Here is a 25,341-nt window from a genome sequence, read left to right on the forward strand (position 1 = left end):
AACACCCACCTGTGACCGTCGGCTGGATTTGATTAAAAGAAACTTAAAAACTAGAAATAAACACTCGAAGAGCGCAGACTGCCAAGCAAACATTGCGACGTACAGCCGTAGTATAGTATATAGACAATGGCAAGACTTATATACCATAGGTTGCATTAAAGTGAAAGCCCCTTGGCTTGCAGGTCAAAGTCCCCCTGAAATCCGCAACATCACCAGAACTTCCTGACCCACTTTAAATAAAATCATTAAAATCCGTTAAAATCAAACAAAGGCCGGCTGTCACAACCGTGGCGGAGATTAAAAAAAAAAAAAAGATTCTGCATCTCTACAAATAATTTCCCCTCAACAGTCTAATAATTGTAATTTTCGAAAATGTGTTTTACCTTTTTATGAGGGATATGATTATTGGTATAGTAATTTTACAACTGCAGACATTTTGTAATCGCTATTTTGTACACGATTAAAAAAGTAATCAGCGAGTTTGTCCATCTAACTGCGCATGCGCAGTGATTGTAGTTCATTGCTCGCTTCTCAGCGGATTCTTGTTTTCCAACGATCAGCAGGACTACAAAATACAACAGTGTTTGTTCTCCATAATTTCATGTCATATTTTATCCAAATATAAATTTATCTCACAACATTTGAAATAAGTGTTAAAAAAAACAAAATCTATCTAGATCCCTCTGACTAGAAGTTGTGTTATTAAATTCAGAGATTTTGTGACTGACGTTTGGTAGGCAAGTGGGTAAACGCTAATGCTACGGCCTTGTACGCCACCGGTTCAGTAAAAGAAACTCCAAAAACGCCGACATATAGATCTAATGGATTCTCTGTATACTATGTCTATACCCTGATAGAACCATGCTGGGGCAGATCAACCTAGAGGACCGGTCTGCGAATGCGACTACAAATGCTACATTTTGTTTTGCTAGCTGACGCTATACGTTGCGTCATCATCTTCTTCTTCTACGCGCATTATAGTTGTAGCGTCCGCCAATTGCGTCATCTTCGTTTCCGGATGAGTCGCGCGTCCCATAACCGACCCGGAAATGGGATTCGAGATTCTGCTTTACTGGCCAAATATTATCGGTGAGGAATACATTTAAAGAAAACCACTTTGATGAATAGGGCACTGGCCAATTGTAGCTAATATTGCACACTAATATTGTTGGAATTATTAAAACTCGGGGTTGACTGAGCAGCGAGCAGCACTTTAAAACTGAAAGCACCAAAACTGTCTCCAGGTTAGATGGGAAAGTGTGCGCCTGTTATTGAGATGCTTTCTATTTCAGATTTTTGTCATATAGTAGAGTTAAAAGACTCGCATGCAAACCAATTTAAACTGCGCCATATTCAGAGCAAGACAACAAATATATTCTGATTTGAAATGACAGATTTGTAAAATTATTGTTTTCTTATGGAAGCTTGTCCCCAAGGTGGAACACAAGAAACTCATGAGCAATCAAGTTTATGAAATCAGTTAAATATATTTTGGATCATTCAGATTAGATTAGCTGTGTTACTACAAAAAAACCCATCCAAAACCATTTAAAATGTTTCCTAAAGCTGCAATTGTCTCTTTGAGAATTACATTTTGTATGTGTATGAAATGAATCTCACGTCCAGTGATGTTGAGGAGCGTTGTGGCTGTTCTCTTTGTTTTCAGGGTATGTCAGGATTGGCCTGGTGTTCGCTGCATGGGCTGCCTCTGAGACCCCATCAGTGTTTGTCCCCCTTCACTCAGTCTTCATCGCTCTGGATGGTAAAAAGGCTGACAACATGGTTGAAACCTTGATGTTGTGAATGTTTACATCAACACACTAAAAGTTCTGTTCGCTCTCCATTTATTTTTGCCATATGCCGTGTACAATACTGCGTTTAAGGAATTTAACATGGTATTTCCAAGTGCAGGTCGCAGGTAGGTTGTTATGACTGAATGTATCCGTGCAGGAGTGGACGGCTGGCTGGCGAGGCGTCTGGATCAGAGCTCCAGGTTTGGAGCTTGGTTGGATGTAGTGGTGGATAACGTGGGCAGAGGGATGCTGTGGAGCCGCTTGTTCAAGGTGAGCGGATCCAACCCACCACCCTTCATGAATTAGGTGCCTGTGTGATCACTGAGTGCAGGACTCTGATCTTAACATGCTTAAGTCACCCATCGAACTTCTACGATTAAAGAAACAGAGGCCGCGTCATAAAGCTGAACTGGGGCATGAACAGAGATGGTTGAGCAAATTCACTTAATGAGTGAGGCCTTTGCATTAACTAAAAAGTGTTTTTTAGTTTCCAGATGTCAACCTTAAGTCCTGAATTAAGAGATAGATGAGGGTGTACAACAGTTTTATTGCTGATATTGGTTGTATCTCTTGGTCTATGATTTCATACCTGAACTATCCTTTGAACCAGCTTCTGATCTGCACAGATCACATAGATGTTTGGTGTAAACGTGTTTTCTTGCCTTTCAGTGGGGTTGGCTGGTGAGCACTGTGGAATGGTGCGTGTTTGTCTGCAACCACAACGCCAGAGGCGACCACTGGAAGGACAGCTTTGCCGCCAGCCCTCGTTTCGTACAGGCCGTCATGGCAAACGGTGAGATTGAGAGTGAATAAACGTGATGTGGATCCCAGGTTTTCTATGGAGGTCGTGTCGTCTCCCCTTGGCACCAGGGTTTCGGACCCCTCTGGGCCTGTGGGTGGTGAGCGGGCTCCACTGCCTCCCCCTGTGGCTCTACATGCATCACAAGGGGTTGATGACCCACTGGCTGCAGCTGCCTGTCTGGATCCAGGGTCTGGGAACCTTTCTGCTGGTTACAGGGCGCCTGCTGGCTCTGTCTGTGGAGGTAGAAATATCAAGAAATCTAATTTATTGAAGTCAATGCAATTCGACTGAGCATCTGTTGGGGTGTTTTTTTTCCTGCAGATGTGGTGTATATGGACGCATGTTAAATATCTCACCAGTGACGAGACACCAGAAAATAAAAAGAGCCAGTGAACAACAAAATATTTAATTCAGACAATCGGATTGACTTTATGACATCGCTTTTACCATTAATGACCTCCTGGTATTTAAGGTCTGGTTTGCTTTAAAATCATTAAAAGTCATTGTGCCTGGAAAAATGATTAGTCACCCATAAAGTCTTGAAGTGTCTTTAGAAATACTTTATCATAAAAGCTTGCATTTGTAATGCGTTGGGCTTTTATTTCTATTTTTGCATGTCATTTGAAAATGAGTTTACTTTTGTGAGTTATTTAAATAAAGTTTTTATTTTAGCTAAGCATTCAGTGTTTATTAGTTTATTATTATGTGGATTTATTCTTTCTTTGATCATCTCATTAATCTTTAATTCCTGGAATTGTGTCATTTTTAGGATTTTGTTCAGAACTTACATTTTTAATGAACTATTTTGATGATTAAAAACCTTTAAACCTTCCATTTAGGGATTTTTTTTAAAGATTACTGATGGACAATGGAGTAAAAAGGGAAAGAAAAAACATTTTACAAAGCTTTAGACTAATTTCAGATCATTTAAAAATTTTAGAGAACAGCTTCTACTATATTTTCTGACACTAGAGGGCGACACCTATGCACAGGCGTGCTATCTATTGCAATTAATTGTTTCGCAATATGATTTTGAGATTATTTTTCCGGGATCATCATTATGTAATGACACATAATTTTAAAAAAAAAACAAAAAACATAAACGATGTAGGCATACATGTCAGAATTAGCTTTGCTTCGATATTCGTGACAGACTTTAAATTTAGTTAACCCATAGACACTCGCGCATAGATTTTATGATTGCAGTCTATTTTGTCAGGGTTGTGAAATAACAGAGTAAAGCAAGTCCTCAGTGGGGTCTCTTACTGCAGCCAATGCTCAGAAGTCGGACTACTTTTCGCGGCGGAAGGAGTGCTGCGGCCGTCCTGCGCGGACGCGTCGCGCTTATATACACGCTCAGAACTCGTTTCCGTTATTGTTCAACGTGACGACAGAAGCGGTGGAGTTGCTCCCTGTCGCACTGTCAGAGACCCTAAACTGATTTTGTTTTTTTTTTATCAGTACAGTACAGTTTATATACACTCGCGAATCCACCGTAACGTAGCCTGGATTTTATTCTAGCCCGTTTCACCGGCCTCTGCTCACAGCCGTCCGCCTTGTCGATGGAGGAAACAGCAAAGTATTCTTCTGTGTGTCATGGATAAAATTAATGTCCGCTGGGGAGACGGCAGCGATTTCCAAGAGGAGGAAAACATCTCCTGCATCTAGGACGTGTTTTCGAAGACGACCGAGGACTAAAATCGTCGGACAAACGGCACAAATGTTGTGACATTTGTGTTGCATCCTTCAGATTTTTTTTTTAATGCTAACATTGGACTAGCCGTCCGCTAGCTTCTTATAATATCTCCTCGAGCGTATCTTTAGACGGAAATAGATGAAGCTGGGTAAAATGCTAGCCAAATAACAGGCGATTTGTGTGCTATTCCAAACAGGTTTGCTGTGACCTGCTCCGGGCATCAGCGATGACGCTAGGTGTAGCCGCACGGTTATGTCACTGTCAGGCTAACAGATAGCTCTATGTCTGCATCTGTTTTCAATCTTTGCATGGTCATGTCCAGCCCTGGTGCCATCATGTAGACTGAAGGTCAGGTGACTTGGACAGAGCAAGATATTGAGCCTATTTTGGTAGTGATGCAAAGCTGCACCCAAGCTACCCAACTGGGTCAGAGACTGACAGCTGGTACTGATACAGTTTAGCTCAGGATTTTTGTTATCAAGGCTCAGAGCCGTCTGTTCTGTGTGATTCTGCACACATCTCATCCTCCAAAGGACATGTGAGTGCACCATGTCCTAACCGCCTCCTTTTTTTTTAATGCAATAAGACACATATCAGCTTACCATGAAATAACTCGGCAGCACAAGGTGCAGCATCCCCAGGACTCGGCGGATAAATTTGCAAACGTCTCTGAGCAAGAGAGCAACAACTCTAAGCCGTCCATCGTTTCTGGACCATCATCCCGTTGCAATGGAGACCGTGGGAGATTTTGAGTACAGCCGAAAAGATCTGGTTGGACACGGAGCCTTTGCTGTGGTGTTCAAAGGAAGACACAGGAAGGTAATGGAACGTCTGCTGTCTTTTCTCTCCCTTCTTTTGCAGGGAGGAGCGTGAATCTTCATTTTTAAAATCTGGGTCAGGCGCAGTGTTAAATGCAGTTCTTCGGCGGAGTACGTGGGCCGTCGCCTACTTGGAGTGGCAGCATCTCCCCAATTTATGACTAAACGGACCCTTTCTAGGCGTTTCATCAGCTACAGCGTGAGAGACAAATGCGTTTATGTTGTGGTTCATTCATAAAATGCCTTAGTCAGGCAGCAGTGAATGACTCTGAGGAAATAGGGACACAAGCCTCCATGTAACTGCGGGACAATTTTCTCCTGTAAATGTAAATCCATATGATTAAGGTTTGTGTGTGTGCGTGTGTGTGTGTGATGCAGCTGGCATCATTTGCCCCTATTGACACTAGTGTGAAACAGATGGTCCTGGTTCTCTCAATGAAAGCCAACTTGGAGCATTTAAACACACACACACACACACTAAGACTAACACGTGCCCTGCTGCAGAACAGCTTCCGTCTCATGATGTCTGGATAACAACCACCAGGTCAGGTCCGGTGATGCTCACCTTATGTCGGCACCAGCATGTGATCAGTCTCCAGTTTAAGGCCCGTCATCTCCGTGCCGGTCGGACTATTTATAGGATTATTTCCACAGCTGAGAGGTGCAGGAAGGTCAGAGTCACCTGCACGTGAGTTGTGTCGCGGATTATTTTCAAAGCAAACTAATCATCCTCCTTGTTTTCTGATCCATCCATTAACACCGTGGTCGTCTATAAAGGATGAAATACTGTCAGGCCAGATGCTGGGAGTTGAGCTATATTTATGTCATGCAGTTAAAGTGACATGTCAGCGTCACATTAGCCGGAATGATCCGTTGGGAAAGATGCCTCCCGATGAACGATCGTGACACCTTTGAACAACGATGCTAATCCCGCGGAGACTCTCGGCTCTGTCAACGGGGGTGATTCATGAATGAGCTCACGCCTTATTTTGGAAAAACGAAAGCTCGCCTTTTGTTTTTGCTCAGCGTGCCTCGCATGACTCTGCATTAGGTGATCTCCAAGCGAGCCGTTAGCTTAGCTTATGCTCCGGCGTTACACCGCGAGCCGACAGCCTCTGTTTACCGATGGTCCATACGGCTTGAGTGAGGATTTCTGAAGGGCGTAGCTGTGTTCTCTCCTGGGTGTCTGTCCTGAGCTCATGTGACCACTGAAAGTCTTTATATACCCACTGCAGGAGCTCATCTGGAAACATTATCTCATCCTCTGAGGCAGGAAATAGGTCCCTGTCCTCTCTCTCTGGACGTCTGCTGTCTCCCTCTCGCCGTCATCCGAGCGTGTCGTCATTCAGCACAAAAGGATGGCCTGAAAACCGACGTGGCCGAGTGTTACTGGGAATCTGGGATGGGTGAATTTCCTGTCTTCTTCAGGCCGGCCGGCCGCCCAGTGATGCTGACACAGTTTAATCGGGCCAGCAGACGTGGCTTTTAGCACAGGCCCTTTTCTGCCTCAGTGTAAATTAAAATGCTCCTGCAGTGCCGCTGGTATTGGGTTATTATGCGTTATTAATAGGCTTCTCCAGTTCATGTTGCTAACAAAATCGCGCTAACTTGCCACTTTTCAAATTCTTTTTGCACTCTTCGTCCGTTTCGACAGATAATGAGACGTTCTATCTTTTCTTTAGCTAGCGGGTCGCCCTTTAAGTTTGCAAAACAAAGACCAGGATCCGCTTCAGCCAAACGGCATCCTGAGGGAAAGTTTAAGCCGCGTGTTGAAAAAGCTGTAGCTATTTCATCCCCGTCCACAAAGGGCTGCTGAAAGAGTAATTCAGCAGGAAGTGAATGTGCTTTCATCATAAAAGCCAGGAGATATTTATTAGGGGGAAAATGTGGAATGATGCCCATGGCGTTGCCTTAAAGTAGCTTTAAATGCTTCTCACTGCCGTCCACAGAAGACCGACTGGGAGGTGGCCATCAAGAGCATTAATAAGAAGAACTTGTCCAAGTCCCAGATCCTTCTTGGCAAGGAAATTAAAATCCTGAAGGTGAGCGTGACCCGTAATTGTCTTTATCGTCACATTGGCCCGGTCTGAGACTTGAGAGAACCTTCAGATCGTGGAACAAACTCAGAAAATAACCTCCGATTTTTCTCTTTGTCTGTGTTCATTGAAGGAGCTGCAGCATGAAAACATTGTGGGGCTTTATGATGTCCAGGTAAGCGATGTTTAATCTCAAATAAAGCAACTCTTTATCTTGCAGCAGCAGCCCTGACGCTCGCCTGTCGAGTGCATTGATTTTTACTATCAGCGGTGCTTAAAGTCACTGCTGATAAGCTTTTCGTTCCCTGTATCTGGGTCTTTCCTAATAAACCTGGCTGACCCAGGTTCATGCTTCTGCAGCGGTTCACACCTGTCGCCCCCACAGCCGCAGACACGCACGTCTGAATCTCACACGGGCGCTTCGAATGCAAACACTCGACACGTGACTCGGTCATCATTTGCTAAGAACTTGCATGACAAACCACAAGGTGCCGTTTTTATTCCTCCATTGTTTGTCTTTGGGGAAAAAAGGGAACTGTGTGGACCTCCGCATCTCCTCTGTCTTTGTTGCTTTGATCTGTCCACCGTGATGGCTTCTTCAAAGCAGGTTGGACAGCAGAGCAGAACACATGAAGTCCCATTTTCACTTGCTTGTGACGGGCGAGATGCCGCACGAGCCGCCTTCAACAGCTTCCTTTCAGCTGCGCCTGGCTGAGCATCACGTACTTCTCACGCCTTCATTAGCAGAGGTTTAAGAATACAGGTCCCGTTGTGGGTGTCGCTCGAGTGCCCGACAGCTGTCGTGATATTAGCTGCTCGCCACAGAGGCGCTTGATGGTTTACAGCCAAGCTGCTTAAACGGATTTGCTTGTTTTTTCAAATAAACCCAGGGAGAACAGGACGAGAGTGAAATATCCTGTGGGCAGATGATTATAAGATCTATTATTCTCTCGGTCTGAACGTGTCCCGTGATATTTTTTTTTACAACGCCCTGAACTGACGGTGACCAAAGCTCTCAGGGGCCCTTGATAAACAGAAAGCTGTGAGCAGTAGAAAGCCTTTGCAGCGATGATGAAGCACTTCCCACACAGCAGCGGTGCTTCCTGTGTTTGTGTAGGCCTGGCTTTGTCTGTCCACCCTTGTCCTCCTCCGCCCATCTCTTCATCCTTTCCTCAGGCCCGTTTACGTAATAATCTGCTCCAGATGAAGGTGGCAGAGGTTCTCCATCATGACTCGGCACAGACAGCGATGCTAATGTAGCAGCCAGCCCTTCACTTCCCAACTTCAGCTTCTCCTCTGTTACACGAGACGTTGACCTCCTCTGGAGCCTGATGGCTCCGGCGCTCGATGTTTTAGGATAGAACGCAGCCACTTTCCACTCAGAAAGGTCGCCGCCCTTTGGAAACGTCGCCGCCTATAGCCTCTATTTTCAGATCGGTTTTGGTTGTTGGATGTGGTTAACGGCGAGGACGCCAACCACATGCTCTAACATGACTGGTCCGCCAAAACCGAACAGGAAATGGAACATCGGTATGTGCGACACACCTCGCTCGTGCATTTGATCAGAGAAGGCGAAGGTGTTCGTGTAGCACGCGCTTCCTCTGGAGCTGCTAGATTCCCCCGTTGATGCGGTGGACATGGCAGGATGCAGGAGGACCTCTGTTAGCACTACAAAGCAATGCTTGCATGCTTTTGTGTGTCTGGTTTCACAATGGAGGGCTTTGCTAACGCCGGCGTGCGCGGGGAAACGTGAGCGGTTTCACGTTCTCTGGAGGTCGTCGGGTTGACGTGGGAGGTGATCTCTGTCAGGACCCTCTTTAATGTGCAGCAAATCTCCATCCCAGTGTTGCACAAAACCAACCATGTGCTTTTCAGGATTATATCTGTGGCTTTTATTAGCGCCGTTCCAAAAAGGTAGATAACAGTTTCGATAAACAGGAAGTGGATGGCGGTTTTTAAGATGTTTATGCGCCAGTTTTCATCAGCCGGTGTTTCACTGAGAGAACATTGTGTTCCAGGCTCAATAGAGGCCCCCCACCTTCCTCGTCTGTGTCTAAAACTGCGGGTTTTCCTAGAAAACGTGCTCTCCGTCCGTCCTTCCTTGGCACCTCTCCACATTCCTTCACAGCTGTTGGAACCGCTGCTCCCAATCATGCATCCAATCATCAAATATGTGCTTTGCGTGTCTGACGGTCGCATGCACACGTGGTTTTTTGTTTGTGGCGGACCGACAGATTACGAAATCTTCAGGGTTGCGACAGTGTCGCGGTTCCTGTCCCGGAGCTTTTGTAACAGTCATGTGACATGTGACTTCCTCTCCTCCCTGTGGCTGAATCAGCCGCCTGTGCGCACCGCGCGTGCCAGTGCTGAGACAAATTGTACACCTGCAAAATAATAAACACTCCCCCTCCCTTTGCCCAGCGAGCACTTTTGACCTTTTGTCCCCAGTCGGCCATAATTGACGTTTTCCTGCTGCTGCTCTCAGATGACATCTATTTACTCCCTATCGCCAGGATTACGCTTGTGTGACACAAGTAAATGAGGACGGGGCTGCTCACACACTCCCTGCCCCCTCCATTTCCCATATCCCCCCCCCCCAACATATCGTTACATAACGGGCAGCTCTGAAGTTGCAGTGTGACGCAATATCTGAACTAGACACCGTGTTTATTTGTCTTCTGGATTATTCCAGAGGTCCACCGCATGTGTCAGAAGGTAATAAACTACTTCTGTCCCTTTGTCTGACCTGTGAAACCATAAACGCGGTGACGCAAATCACCCGTTGTATCTCGTTTTGTTGTGGAATGGGATGTTTCAAGCTCAGCCCGGCGCCCAAAGTCCCCTGATTAGCGTAGCAGCACTTTCATAACTGCTGGATCTGCTGAGTCCTGGCAGACAAAGGCTGCCCTGTGCGTCGCTGTCGCCACCTGCCTCTTGAAATTCATCTCACCTCTTCAGCAATTAGGCAACGTAACGAACTGGGGGCAAGTGCGGCTGCCCTGCTTCCTAAACAAACACCGCCGCCGTTCCTCCAGGCGAGCGGTTTTTCTTAGAAGCACGCCGCCGTTCATCGATATCAGCTGTCGTTGACGTCTCCAGGCCTGACCAGCATCCGCCTCTGCGTGCATGTCTCCCTCTGTGATGACACAGTGATACTTCAGTCACACTCTGACCCCTGGCCCTCGCTCACAACCTCCCCCCCCGGCTCTAATAGAGATTGCACAGCAGAATGTGTGCCTGCTCATTACGTAACCCCCTCAAAGCCCCTTCAACACACACACACACACACACACAGGGAGCCCATCCCCCACCACCACCTGCCCCAGTTGGAGAAAACACAGTAGGATTGGAAAAGGCTGAGCTCCTTACAAACCAAACAACCCAAGCCCATTAGCCCGTGGTGGTCACACGCCACTCGCCTTAAACGGCGGCACTTTCCCGGTGCCAAAGGTCAGCAGGTATCTGCGCGTCGAGCTGGGCGGCTTTGTTCTTGTTTGGTTAAGAAACAACAATCTTAATGGTGCAGAAGTAACAGTTATTCTGTTTAGCCTTAGGGTGATGACACCAACTTTTATGAGCCTTTATCCAAAAGTCCTCGGCAACTGATCCTGTCGCTTTCTTCTCTTCCAGGAAACTCCAAACTCGGTTTTCCTGGTCATGGAGGCAAGTAAATAAATGTGTCTGTGTGCAGATTTCACATGTTGTTTTGTTTTTAGATAACATCTGTGCTGCTAAACTAGTTCTGTTTGGGTTCAGGACATGATTTATGGTCCCCCCCGCAGCAGAACATCGATGGTTATCCGTCGGTGATTTACATCCAGCTGCATTTGTTCCTCCTTCCCTGTTTGTTCTCCTCCACACTGTCTCGGTTTGCTGCCTGGGCTTGCCAACATCACGTGTTTTCAAACCGCCTCGCTCCTTTCGCAAGCCATGAGTGCACCTCATGTTACAGAAAACAACCCCCCGCCCCCCCACGTTTTCTAGGAATGGCTTTCCATGAAAGCCTCTGCTTTAGATTCATGTTTTGAGCTATGTTTAGCTCGGTAGAGCAGTCCAGTAATAATCCTCTGGAATCTTGTTTATCACCAACAACTGCAATATTTCCAACATTAGATTTCTGCTCTTTACTCAGTTTTTATGTTTGTTATGGGGGAAAGAAAATATGACTTTTTACACCTGTGGCCAGGAGTTTGTTTTAATTTCATCTGCTTTTTGTGACACTCAAGGCAGAACGACCCAACAAAAAATACGTTTTCTCTCCCCTGACAGATGAGTGGATAATGAATTTAATGTCTTCTGGCGCTTGTAACTGTGGCGGAAGCAAGAATGAACTGTTTTACGTTCTGTCATCTCACATGTTCCGCTGCCAGAAATGTGAAAAACAAATGTAAAAAGCCTCTGAATCTCCAATAAATTCAAGAACAGCATCTATAGCTGCAATAGAGCTCCATGAATACTCTGGCTGGTTTAAGTCCGCCTGCTGGTTATTAATACTCATGATACTCCTTTGTGTCTTCCTACAGTACTGCAACGGAGGGGATCTCGCTGATTACCTGCAAGGTAAGCGTGGCAGTAATCTGAAACTCACGCTCAGACGCTTCATGATAAAGTTACTGGTTCTACAGGAAAGATGACAGATCCAGGAATGCCTGCATATCATTGCGCGTGTGAACTCCGAAAGACTGTGTCTTGCACGTGCGTCGATGAATGGCTCGGCCTGTTGCGTTTTCAACGTGGGCAGCGCGCTCTGACAGTACAAAGCCTTTCTTCTCTCAGCACCGTGTTTCATGGCGTAGCATTTAGCATTCGCTATAATCTGAGCCGTGGCACAAGTTTAAAGGCTCCTCGTCATTACCGAATGGATGCTGGCAAAGTTTATGCGTGTTTGGTTTATTTTATAGTGTTTGTAACAGACAGGCTAATTCATTTCTTAGACACTCTTCTTTGTATTCCTTCAAATAAAGGTGCCTGTTTTTATTGCTAACCTTAAGTATTCGTTTAAACCTCACCCCCCCCCCTGGAGCTTCCCCTGGTGCTGCTGACCCCAGATTAGCTGGAAACATGGGGGGATTACAGAATCTTTCGGGCCACCTCGCTTGCTAATAATGTTTTACAATGTGAGGTGTTTACTACAGCAAATGAGGCAGTCGGGCAGCGCTAAACTCTTTTCACCTACGAGGCTAATGGTTAACTAGTGAATCAACTAACGGTGAAAGAATCTCAATAATCTCGTGCTCCCTCTCAGGAGTGGAGAGCACATCCGTTTCCCAATGTTCTCTCCACCTTGATTGATTCAGTGTACGTGCCTTCTCCTGTTTGCACACGTGTTCGTCCCGTGATGAATACTCTCCGATATCGGGATAAATCTGTTACAGGATCCAGACAACAACATTCTTAATCTGCTGTCACAGCAGCTGGGAACACTTTCACCGATTAAATTTGCGAGGCTTTTAGTATTTCAGGGCGCCGGGACAGTTTGCCAATCCTCCCACAGATAAACTCAGGTGTTTACACCGCTGTTCCATCACATTACTGATTGCACAGCTCTGTTATCACTGTGCTTTCACATAATCTACTTGGCCCACATGTCCACATTTACAGTTTACAGAAAAGGTCATGGTCAGACTGGGGAGTGGGGGTAATTTGAGCGACGCTAAAACGGTAGTTGGCCAGGACGTTTCCAGCCCGTTGATGTCATTTTACCTCCTGAGTCCACTCGTATAAGAGCATGTCACAACTGAACACTTCAACTTGCACAACGTTAGCATCTCGGAGGTCGGCAGGGAGTAATCTGTGAGTAATGTTGATGAGCCGACACTGGAATCAGAGAAAAAAGGAGGAATCCTCTTAGCCCCGCGTGGGATTAGACTTATACCGATGCCACGAGGAAGAATAGGCTCCACTGTCTCCAATTGCGTGATTTATTGTTGGATTATTACTTTAATCAGCCAATTATTAGCTTCAAATGATCTCAATTAGCGCCATCGTTGTAATGTGTGTAGCGAATGCAAGTAATAACTTCACACCTATTTTAGCCCCCACTGGTTATTTTGCATTATTCACGAGCGGTGTAAATGATCGGGTTTGTTTCTGCAGCAGGAAGCACCTGAGTGCGATCGATACGCCTCGCTCTCAGCCCCATTTGAGGAGACGTCTGTCTCAATGAGCTGGACTGGAGGTTTTCATTTATGCCTTTTTTAAATGTCGCTCTTTTAGCTAAAGGGACGCTGAGGGAGGACACGCTGAGAGTTTTCCTCCAGCAGATTGCCGCAGCCATGCGCATCCTCAACAGCAAAGGCATCATCCACCGCGACCTGAAACCCCAGAACATCCTGCTGTCTTACGCCGGACGCAAGAAGTCCAACATCAGCGGCATTCGCATCAAAATAGGTACAATCTTAATCATTCCTCGGGGGAAGTGGATGGATTGTTTACTGTGTAATCTTGACGTGATCTCCACCTGAGCCCAGACACCACACAGCACCGCTCTGTTAGCAGTCATAATAATAATAATAATGATGGTGATGCACGTGTCCTGACTGGTTCTTGTCCCGCTTCTGTCCCCCAGCTGACTTTGGCTTTGCACGCTATCTCCAGAGCAACATGATGGCGGCGACTTTATGTGGGTCACCCATGTACATGGTCAGTGTGTTTTACTTTGTCCAAGTGCATCCAAGGTCGTTTTAATCGAACCTGTGTGTGTGGGTTGCTCTGGATCTTTACTTGTTTAGCTCTGCTCCTTTAGGCCCCAGAGGTCATCATGTCTCAGAATTACGACGCCAAGGCTGACTTGTGGAGCATCGGCACGGTCATCTACCAGTGTCTGGTTGGAAAACCACCGTTCCAGGTTAATACTCTGAACGACTAGCTCGCAGACGTGCGTTTTTGGGAGTGCCCTTTAATTTTCTGTCCTGGTGTTTGCAGGCTAACAGTCCTCAAGATCTGAGGATGTTCTATGAGAAGAACAAGAATCTGCAACCTATGTAAGCTTGAAAAGATACGTGTTTTGTGTGGTTTGGGTGTCCAAAAAGGATTCCTGATCCCATCTGTCTTTACCCAGCATCCCGAGTGAGACGTCCCCACAACTCCGGGACCTTCTGCTCGGGCTGCTGCAGAGGAATCAGAAGGACAGGATGGACTTTGGTAAGTGCCGATGGTTTGGTTTTATCTTAAGATCTTCTTAACTTACTCCGATTCTTCACTTTGCAGACACTTTTTTCAGTCATCCTTTTCTGGAGCCGTCATCTGCCATCAAGAAGTGTAAGAAAATGCACTCCCTCAAACAGTGTCCTACATGTTGACGTCCATCCAGCTGATTATTGATTCATACCCCTCAGCTTGTCCAGTCCCCGTCCCGAGCACCTCCAATACGGCAACGGACAGTTCCTGTGGCAGCTCTCCGTGTATCCGCTACAACTCCCCACCTGTGAGTTTGATTTTCTCCTTTTTTTTAAACAACACATGGTTAAAAAAGATCTCATTTTCTTCCAACTTAATTCATTTTTACTTCTGCTAACGCCACCAATAAAGCTAGTGCTCGTTAAGTACACCGACGCAGCGGGAACAAAGTTTAAGTCCATTTCCCAGGATGTTGGTGTTCTAATGTGATTAGACAGTCGGCTTTGCCCCACCTCAAAACCCCAGTGAAGCCAACCACTTCTTAACCCTTTTTTTTGTCTCCTCTCCTTCTGCAAACACGCACAGTCTCTCCCTGACATGCAGACACTGGCAGAAGACGGTTTGTCGTCCCCTCCTCTCGGTCCGCCCAATTTCCTGCAGCTGTCCAAGGAGTCTGCAGGGAGCACCAGCAGTAAGAACTCCTCCTGCGACACTGATGACTTTGTCCTAGTGCCTCACATCTCTGCAGACAGCTGTAAGTGTCAACACACGGTGTGCAAATTGGCATACAGCAACTTAGTGTTTGTCTGAGAGGTGGGTCTTTTGGTCTGGACCTATGAAAGCTCCCATTTTTGATCATCTAGAACGTCGGGGTGTATTTTATTGCAGGTAAATGTGGTTCGGTTGCCTCCAATTAATCTTAAAATAGTCGTTTCTTTCAATAACATGAACTCGATACGCTAGTCCGTATACGCTGAACTCGTCTTTCATGCAACCGCACAGGTGTCTCAAGTTGTACTCCATGGCAACAGAGCACATGTTGTGATGCCACCTTCACCTGCCATGGATACCCGCAGCTCAAAAACCCGCTCGCATTTAATAACACGTCTCCAAGCCAGTAACTTAGCCAGCTGCTATCCCCGTCACGTTGTAACTTTAGACGCCAACAGTTGGCAAAAGCTCTAAAACTTCTGACTGGTAAACCGACACCTGTCCATCATGCTTTGTACCTGCTACATGGGCCCACCTGGCGGACCTCCACTCAGACAGTGAACAAAGTGCAGGCTGTTGTGAGGGGGGGGGGCATTTGCAAGGGTGTTTCATCACATGATCCTGTCATTCCTCCTCAGATGACCAGCCAATGGGAGTGGGGCGCCGGCCATCCAGCGAGTTCCTCATGTGTGGAGGGTGAGTGGAAACCTACTTAAACCTACAAATTAATGGTTCTTGCTGGATACTTATGTTAGCCAGGAAGCTAACTGTTAAAAAATGTTCAAATATGGACATTAGAGAAAGGCTCTTAGAGATCAACAAGGTCAGGTAAAATGACCACACACATAAAAAGGCCTGAAACCGAGTCCAGTTTCATAAACAACCTCAACTTAACAGGCATTGCAACATCTATTCTTCGTGTGTCAGTAGTTCCTGCGTTTCTTTTTTTTTCTATTATTGGCTGTCTGACCTCCAGCGACCTCATTGTCGGACTTTCCTTTAACGATCACACGAGTGATGAATCAGCCGTTGAGCAACAACGAGGCAGCGGTAAATACAACAACTGACCCTCTGAGGTCCGTGGGATAAGGATAGAGGTGTGAAATCTTCCAGAATTGGCCTGCAATGACGATCACCCTCAGCTGCGTGTCCCAGGATCAAAACACCCTCACGTGTTCTTCAGCCTTGTGGCTTTTTGCATTTAATCACTCTGAGACTTGTGAACATAATGCACAGTTCAATGTTTAATTCAGTTAAAGAAAAGTTGAACATATACTGATGCCTGGAGTCAAAGGTCCACAGACTTCCGCCGGTCAGGTCTGATTTGTTAAATAAACTGTTCCTACTGCATATTTATTGTGATGCAAGTCAGGCACCGCTGTAATAAAGGAGCGCGTGTGACGCCGGTCTGTTATGATTAGAGTTCCTCTGGAAGGGACAAAGCGGACAAAGATTATTGGGTTGGGTTTGTTTGTCGACAGCCGGAAGGGTGATAAATGAAACAGATGAAAACATCTATCACGCTTGCAGCTCAGAGCTGTTTTCAGAACTCTTCGCAGTCAGCACTTAATATTCCAAATGGCAGAACTTCACATGCTGCTTTGCATCCGTCTCCTTTCTCTTGTGTTTGCATGTGACTACAGCGGACCTCTTCCTCCTCTTACTGTATCTGCGGCCAGTTTTAACCCCCCATCCCCCCACTGCTTGCATAAATAGTCAACCATTAACACAAGAGGAACTGGTATTTTCTTCATCTGAGTAGGTGTCTTTTGCAATTTGGGAACATCAGCAGTTTTCTCAGAGTCACACCCTTGTTTTCCCTCTCAACTGTGTGTTGTTTATCTTGGTCAAGGAAGTTCCCGGTCGGAAGGAGTGAAACGCATGATAATAAAGAAAAATATTTTTTTTTAAAAAAAGAGTCAGCTAAAATGTGGAGGAACAAAGATGTTTCAGCAGTTGTTGGACCATAACTCCTCTCTTATGCTGCTGGTTTAAAACAGGACACAGTTCTCCCACAATTATTCCCTTTTCCACCATTTAAAACAGCTGTTCAATGAACATTCCTTTTGTAACGAGGGTCAAACGCGCCCGCTGTGTTTCTCAGTCATAAAATGACTGGAATGGGATCAGTGAAGCGTTCGCCAGCCTAGAAAGAAAAAGCCTTAGAAGCTTCATCGTGGAAAACTCTCAGATGTGTAGATGATATAGCTCAGATTTGTAGAATCCCAACAAAGCAGCTGCTCTTTGGTGTCTTTGTTCAGACGATTCTTTGCCTCACGTGTTTTCCCCTCTCCCCTCCCAGAACATCGTTACGTAATACCGGTTTCCTACTGGTGCTGCTCTGTAACGGCCATTTCCTCTGTTCCTCCCATTTTTTTTTATCCTATATGTAAACACAGACCCCCCTTTTTCTGTGACCGGGTCATGACTTAATGTACAGGAACATTTTGTCCTCTCCGGAATAACAAAGAATGTAAATGAGCTGCAGTTCTTCTCTCAGCTCCAAACAGAGGACATGCCGGGCACGTTCCATTGGTCGGGACTTGTTATTTAGCCCCGCCCCCAGCGGAGGCAAGCACCAATCAGGTCGTAAGGTGCCCCTGTGTTTACTTGGAAGCCCCGCCCACTAACTGCACTCACACCCTCAGTCAGGCAAAAGTTAAGTTCCTCAACCTGCTTCCATCCTGAAAGGACACAAAGAAATCACTTGAGGCTACAGGAACTTTATTTTAAACGTGCTGACACCACTGAGGACAACATTAGCAATTTTTATTTTTATTTTTTTTTGGAGCTGCTAACTCCTCTCGTTCGCCCGATCTTCCCCTGCAGCCAGCCGCAACCGATCTCAGGGCAGACCCCGATGGTGTCCCCCCGAGCTGAGACCACCCCCATCCCAGTGCCCACGCAGATCCGGAACTACCAGCGCATCAAGCAGAACCTCTCCAGCAGCCCAACCACCACGCTGTACAGCTCGCCGAGGTAAGGGGCAGGGCGTGTCTGTGGCTTTTGGAGTTTCGCTGGAATCTGTAATGGGATCCAGTTTGTAAAATTAGTTATTAGGCCTGATGTGGAAATACCAGGCCGTTGTGTCATCACCCAGAATGTTTCTCCTGCGTTACATCAGCCATGTATTTATGGAGAAGGTATTGGGTTCAAGTTTTATTCCTCTTATCCACCTGTCTGAAAAGTTGAATTATGTTTATTGTTCGTGTATGGGGATATTATTTGTTTTTTTTGTTTTTTTTACTTTCTGGCTTTGGCTTCAGGGCTTGTCGCATCTGGGGGGATGGATAAAGTCCACCTGGGATGTTTGTCAGGCTTCCCCAATCTGCTCAGGGAGGATTATGTCTGACTTAATGTGTCAGTATTGTTATTCCCACTTGATGGAGCCGAGGACGGGCTGCTGAACGTTGCTAATTTGCTTCATTTTCATGTTTTTAACTGCAGCGTGATTGAGGGTGCTGTAGAATAGTGCTAATCAGCAGCTGGAATCGTTGTTATGTTTTATTTTGAAAGGAAAATTGATGATGCGTGCACATTCCCGCTGCTGGCTTCAGCCTCTATGCATTGAGAGGCAATGAACTGTGAAATATAACGGCGTCAGAAACAAAGCAGAGGAAAGAGTCAGACATTTGCGCCAAACTCAACGGGGCACGTGCAGTGAAATCGACACCATCTGCACTTTTCAGGCTGCTTGACTGGATATTCAGATGGAAATTCACTGACTTCAGTGGAGGAGGTGTCATTGAAAAGGCCTCGCGCAGTGCTGCAGCTCCTCTTCCAACTCCTGCTCTTTTGTTTATGGGTGACTGTTTTTTAAAGGAGCTACAGTATCTACAAAACCTCCCACAGGTTCTTTGTTTTTGAGTTTTTTGTTATTTATATCATCACTTTATTAGATACAAGGCAACGAAATGCAGTTAGCATCTAACCAGAAGTGCTTAAGTAGCGAATAAAACTGTGATGGGTATATACAATATATACACACAATGATATATGTTTATGATATCAATCTATATGTTTGTATTTACAGAGTTCACAGATATGTAAAGGGTATATAAAAGTCTTTGCAACCAAGATAAATATATATACAGGCTGTAACTATGGTGCTGAATTTCCTATGGGAATCAATAGAGGTTATTTATGCAGTTTTTAACTATGTGAATGTTTTAACTATACATGTGCAAAGTATGGAAAGCAGTGCAAATAACCGGATGTAAATAGTGCAAATAACAGATGTAAATGGTACAAATAACAGATGTAAATAGTGCAAATAACAGATGTAAATAGTGCAAATAACAGATGTAAATAGTGCAAATAACAGATGTAAATAGTGCAATTATTGTAACAGATGTTATGCTAAGATTTGTGTTCCTGTGGCTCATTCTTTATGTATTTTTTTGTTGTTTAAGGGCTGGCACAGTGAGACGCTCTAATACAAGTCCTATGGGGTTCCCAAAAGTGGGCTCAGGGTCCCCCAACTCTGCAGATGTCCCTCAGACCATAGGCAGGCGCCTCTCTATTGGTAGTTCACGGCCCTACTCTCCCTCACCGCTTGGTAAGGATATGTCCAGACATGCCTCCGCTAGGTTAAGCTAGCATTAGCTTTGTTTCCCCCCCCCCCCCAAAACCGCTGCTTACAGTAAAATGACTGTTTGTGTCTTCAGTGGGCACTATCCCAGAACAACTGGGTCATTGCTGCTGTCACCTTCAGAGCCATGAGTCTCGCAGCCGCAGCTCCTCAGGCGGTGAGTTCACTGTTTTAAATACATCATCTATCTCTCATAATGGAGACAAAGAACTGCAAATGTCTTTGTTTTCATTCTCTCCCGTGCTTCATGGCTGTTGTTGACAAAGGGCATGAGTCAGTGTGAATCATGGCGTTATATTAAACTGCAGACGTCTTACAACCTTCTCCATTCGTCTCAGGGAGATCACTGTCATGGTAACTGTTATGAATAACAGGAACAGAACAGAACTTCCTTGTCCTTTTTTTGGAAAGTCACACAAACTAGTGATTTTTACTGCAAACACTGAGTCTCTGTAAAACCTCCTGTTTTTATTGGAGCTAAACGTCAGCTCGACCGCGTTGTGATCTAGGTCCTCTACCTTCCCCAGGCTCCCCCTTCCCGTCCTCTCAGCTCCTGGGAGCTAGGCTTCAGAGCGCCCCCACTCTGACCGAGTTCTACCAGACAAGACAAAAGCTCCACAAGCAGCTGTCAGACCCCATTCAGCCGTCCTCGTCCCTGTGCAGTCACTCCCCACAGCTAGGCCGGCCGGCCAATCTCGGCTCCTCCCCCACGAAGCTCCTCGGCTCTTCACCTCGCACGTCCGAGTGGCTGCAGAAGTCACCACTGCCCACCATCATTGGCTCCCCAACTAAGGTGAGCTAATTTGTTTTTTTTCTCACTTTAAATGTGACATCATGTGACATATCCATCGAAAACTGATATATTTCTTCGATTCAGATCATTTCGGCACCGTTCAAGATCCCCAAAACACAGGCGTCCTGTAACTTGATGGCGCTGGCTGACAGCCCCATGCCCACCAGGACTTTAGCAGATGCACGGGATGTCTGCGCCCACCACTGCAGCCCATATCACACCGGACGCCCAGCTGCCCCTGAAGGCAGCAGGACCTTTGGCAGGTATGAGAGTCATTGACACTCCCTGCTGTCTGAAAGTTGCTAGTTTAATCTCTGTGTTACTTTGACCCCCGTTAATGCTGTCTGTCGTATTGGATGCAGATCCGTCAGCACGGGTCGTCTGTCTGAGCAGCCAATCAGAATCACTCTGGGTGGACAAGCTTATCAGGGCAGCACCGACAGCTTGAACACAGAGAGACCGATGGACACAGGTATTACGCCGTGACATCATTAGCATCTTCTGTTGAAGTGCTGCTTTCAGATGGAAAGTTAGAGCATGCACTCCTTCTACAGCCCCTGCAGGTCCCAGCGTGCAGCACCAGGGTGGGTCAGCTAGCCCTCGTACTGTCCTCTTCACTGTGGGTTCACCGCCCAAAAGCAGCACTCCTCCCACCTGCAGCCACCTGGGCACGCGCCCCCGCACCACCTCGGGTGAGTACCTCCATCATCAGGTCTCTGAAGTAGAGCTACAAGGTTTCTCATGACGCTCCCCCCTCCTCATCCTCTCAGTGGGCTCCAACAGCTCAGCTGGATCGCTGTGCTCCACCAGCGGCCGGGTCTATGTTGGATCTCCTCCGAGCATGGCCATAGGTTCCTCCCCTCCAGGAGGTTTTTTTGGCGGGCAGATGTGTCCTGGAGTGGAGGGGGCACCCAGCAGCTTGCGATATGTCCCTTATGGGACGTCACCGCCCAGTTTGGAAGGATTCATCACCTTTGAAGCCCCAGAGCTGCCTGAAGAAACCCTCATGGAGGTAAGGAGTGTGTTTCCTTTATTTATATTTTTAGCATTTTATGTATTTGTTTGAAAAGCGGATTGTATTCCGTTCCCTAACACATGACTTAAGCGATATTTCTGTGGATCATTGACTCCCTTAAATGTGTTTCTGGAACAGCGCGAACATACGGACACTCTGATGCACCTTCGGATGATGCTTTCCTTCACTGACTGCGTCCTGGAGATGGCAGCAGTCCGAGCTGGTGGGACAGAGCTCGGGGTTTCAGCAGCGTCGCTCTACCCTCCGCAGGACAGTGTGGTAGTGGACCAGATTAGTCAGCTCAGCAAAGAGTGGGGGTAAGGGTCATGTCAAACAGTTGATAACTAGTTGTAATCCAAGATTGATTCACGAGGCTGCATTCCCAACTTTTATCTGACGTGCTTGTGCTGCCCCCTACAGGCAGGTGGAGCAGTTGGTGCTTTACATGAAGGCAGCCCAGCTTCTGGCTTCCTCCCTTCATCTGGCAAAAGCTCAGATTAAATCAGCCAAGCTCAATCCTTCTACTGCTGTCAAACAAGGTAAAGGTGTTGATGAGTATGTCTGAATATTTACACCGGTGCGGCAGATTTAAGAGATAATTGGTGGTGTTAATATCTCTCCCCATCTCCTCTCAGTGGTGAAGAACCTGAATGAGCGCTACAAAAGCTGCATCTCCCTCTGTCGGCAGCTGACCGACAAACTCAACCACTTCTTCTCTGATAAGCAGCGCTTTGTGGACGAGATCAACAGCGTCACCGCAGAGAAGCTCATCTACAACCACGCGGTGGAGATGGTGAGTGTCAGGGAAACATCCTGAGAGAGAGAGAGAGGGAGGATCCTGCTGTTCTCCAACCTTACATGACCTCTGAGTAAGAGTCTGCCGTGGTTTTCTGTGTGTTTCAGGTCCAGTCAGCAGCTCTGGATGAGATGTTCAAGCAGACCGAAGATATCGCCTACCGCTACAGCAAGGCCTCCATGCTGCTCGACGGCCTGTCAAAGATCCTGCAGGACCCCACAGACGTCGAGAACGTGGTCAAATGTGAGTGAACCACCCGAGACGAACACGCGGCCTATGTTTCATGAGTTTATCACTGATGATCTGTTGTTTTTGGTTGCAGACAAGGCTAGCGTGGACCGCAGGATCTCAGCCCTCTGCTACTGCACTGTCACGCTATACGAGTAGCAACACACACACACACACACACATGCATGAATACACACACGCAGGGACCATCTTCACCTACTCCCTCCTGTAGCAGTTCTGGCACTTTTCATCCAACGGGCTTCATCTGTAACTTATCGCCTGTTGGTTTTAGCGGCTTCGTCCCGGCCTGAACTGTGACAAGCGGCAGATGGACAAATTTTACTACCAAAGAAGAAGAAAGCAGATCCAGAAGAAGCAAAGGCCTAACCTGGATGAAGACGTAATGCGTGCACTTTTAAGTGCATTTTCTTTCCTTATGCTACGACAAAACAATCTCCATCTTTTAGTATTCTTTTTTTTTTTTAACCAAAAGAAAACAAGGATGGACCAGACTTTGACTGTGTGGGAGACTCAACCTACCCATGATGCAGTTCACTTAAAGATGGGAGAAAAAAAACAGTATCCTGTTTATTGTGTGATTTCTGTGATTATTTACTCTTTTATTTATTGGATCAGAAGAACATTGGTGTGTTTGAGAATGTTGAAGACTGCAATGGTCGGAAGTGGAAGAGCTCAGCAATACGCTTCTGGCCGATCACTGTAACAGATCCACTCATTACAAACTCGTATTTAAAGACATCAGATTCTGTTACAGAAGCTATAATAGTGTTGGGATGTTTTTAATTTTTCCACGTGTCGTTAGCTCATGCACTTTATTTTGGATTGAGAGGAGTCGAAACATTCTGGAGGTAGACGTGTGAAGGGTTTCCGATCTCTCCGAACCTGCCTGCTCTCTGTATCACCAGCTTAACAATGCATTGATTTCCCATAAGGCTTAGCAACTCAGTGGGGGGGTAAGCTAAAGGTCACTATTTGCTGGACTGTACCTTTTTCCTCTTGTTGGGGGATTTGATTCACGTATGCAGATGAATACATGGCTCCTACAAATGTTTGTATTGTGTAAAAAGAGCATCCATTGACTTCATTGAGACACCGTTTGTTCACGATGTCACACGGCGGATATTCCGGCGAGGAGCCGATCAAAAGCTCCTCTCCAGTAAATGTTGGCATCATCCTCCACGGAGCGGATGGTGACGCTGATCGGTCGGATTACTTGACATGTTACCGAATTAGTAGTTTCTTTTAAAAAAAACCAAAACAAAACAAAACAAAATCTTACAGTTTTGACCGAGATCCACTTGCTTTACACCAGTTTTATTTATTAGCAGTTATCCAATAATGGCAACATTTATTGTTAGAACAAAGCAACTACTTGGGTACTTCCTTCACCAACTCTGGAAAAGTGTGTTATGGTTTTTTTTGTCTTTTTTTTTCGCTGTATTTACTCGCCTGACGTGGCAGTTTACGTGCCACGGGCAACTGGTCCTACTTCTCTTGAGTTCTGGTTTATGCTCTGTGGGTATCTGTAACTAAAATAACAAAACTTGATATTTGCAAACCTGTATATACTTGTGATGCATGTGATGATTCCTTTCCCTTCTTTTGGGGTTAGATATCAGTTTTTGGGGCGTTGACAATGCCATCGGTCTCCCTTTCTTTCAGAGAGCACAAATCTTTATATGTACATAGAATTTGATACGTTCGCTCATGCCTGCCAAGGGTTTGATAGGGAAAACCTATTGTGGCACAACAGGGGTGTGCCAAAGAATTAAAACAGAACTCATGGCAGCTCTGAATTCTTTATACCGAACTGTTTGTTGTAAGATCTCACGAAATCTGTCTTCACATTCATTTCCGGAAAATTGTCCTACTTTAACGCCACTGCCCAACATCCTCTCCGTCTGCCTCCCTTTGAGTTGTGCCCAACCCCCAACCCCCCCTACAGTACTGTATATATGTCTGCGTGCGCTTGCTAGGCGTGCATTGAGGCCAGTAGTCCAGTTGATGATAGACAAGGAGGTGCCTTCTTCTCCAGATAACAGACAGGCTTGCTCCTCTGTACAGGTGTGAATACTTTCTTTTATTTTCTCTCTGTAGAATCTGTATATAGACGTGTTCTCAGGCTCCACGGTGGTCTGTGGGCCTGTTGTTCTCCGTACTGTTCTTTTTACAAGACATATCTGGATGTCCCTCGTCCTCCTCATGAGCACTCTGAACCACAAGAAGCCTTTTACTACACCAGAGTGAAGAGCAGAGAACCGTTCCAACCCCCCCCCACCATAAACTGTTAACGGAGGATGGACTTTTTTTTTTTTTAAAGCATGGGTACCAAGCCTGCATTTTTACGTGTAGAACCTCTAGAATGTTGAATGTACGTATGTTTTCTCCTGTCCAGCTTGATCTGAATGCATTTTGAAGACCCCCTCACCCACCCAACTGTCAGTCACAGCCCTGAAAAATGCAACAGTTTCCAAACACCAGTTTTATTTTATTCTTTTTTAAAAAAAAGACATGTTGTCATGTATGCGTCGCTCACCATGGGGTGTATTTCTTTGTTCTTTATAGAACACAAACAGTATTTGTTATTAAAAAGAGGAAAAAATATGTGCTTTTCGTCTGGGTTTGATTTGGCTTTAAATTATAACGTCATTAGGGAACACTGACTATATGGATCTGAAATTTAATCTATAACCAGGTTACGATTTAAATGAAACTACCGTCAAGTGCGTTTACAAAAATAGATGGCAAACGAATCAATCACAATAGAGCATTCGTTCATATTTGTGATGACCTCCTCTATAAATGCTTTATTATTATATTAGAAGCCTAATTCGTAACAAGGCTTGTCGACATCCTGGAGGACTGCACGCGCCCCGAGGATATTGTTTTTGTTTTGGTAGGAGGAGCTTGTTTGAATCTGTT

General features: G+C 45.9%; 2 protein-coding genes across 3 annotated transcripts; both read left to right on the forward strand.

Moving 5' to 3' along the window:
* Positions 1–972: 972 nt before the first annotated feature.
* On the forward strand, positions 973–3,271 carry si:ch1073-145m9.1 (uncharacterized). 2 transcript variants are annotated; one of them, XR_008953039.1, is made up of 7 exons: positions 973–1,089; positions 1,667–1,762; positions 1,951–2,063; positions 2,463–2,586; positions 2,664–2,836; positions 2,917–3,114; positions 3,149–3,271. XR_008953039.1 is itself a non-coding variant. In XM_057050080.1 (6 exons), exons 1-6 carry the CDS (start codon positions 1,050–1,052, stop codon positions 2,986–2,988), a joined length of 618 nt encoding a protein of 205 aa, XP_056906060.1. In that variant the 5' UTR covers positions 973–1,049; the 3' UTR covers positions 2,989–3,271. The 2 variants fall into 2 exon arrangements, 1 of the variants encoding a protein (XP_056906060.1); XM_057050080.1 differs by having other exon boundaries at positions 2,917–3,271.
* A 695-nt stretch (positions 3,272–3,966) lies between these two features.
* Positions 3,967–25,023, forward strand: ulk2 (unc-51 like autophagy activating kinase 2). The gene is made up of 27 exons (XM_057050036.1): positions 3,967–5,110; positions 7,059–7,151; positions 7,279–7,320; positions 10,776–10,808; positions 11,669–11,705; positions 13,362–13,535; positions 13,714–13,787; positions 13,891–13,992; positions 14,070–14,128; positions 14,206–14,288; positions 14,355–14,405; positions 14,483–14,571; positions 14,850–15,018; positions 15,614–15,671; positions 17,805–17,954; positions 19,388–19,533; positions 19,643–19,723; positions 20,094–20,359; positions 20,444–20,622; positions 20,722–20,831; positions 20,914–21,051; positions 21,130–21,371; positions 21,513–21,691; positions 21,795–21,913; positions 22,010–22,167; positions 22,278–22,413; positions 22,493–25,023. The coding sequence occupies exons 1-27, from the start codon at positions 5,021–5,023 to the stop codon at positions 22,555–22,557; spliced, it is 3,123 nt and encodes a 1,040-aa protein (XP_056906016.1). The 5' UTR covers positions 3,967–5,020; the 3' UTR covers positions 22,558–25,023.
* Positions 25,024–25,341: the final 318 nt, after the last annotated feature.

The sequence above is a fragment of the Takifugu flavidus genome, chromosome 12, assembly GCF_003711565.1.
Source record: "Takifugu flavidus isolate HTHZ2018 chromosome 12, ASM371156v2, whole genome shotgun sequence".
Classification (NCBI taxonomy): domain Eukaryota; kingdom Metazoa; phylum Chordata; class Actinopteri; order Tetraodontiformes; family Tetraodontidae; genus Takifugu; species Takifugu flavidus.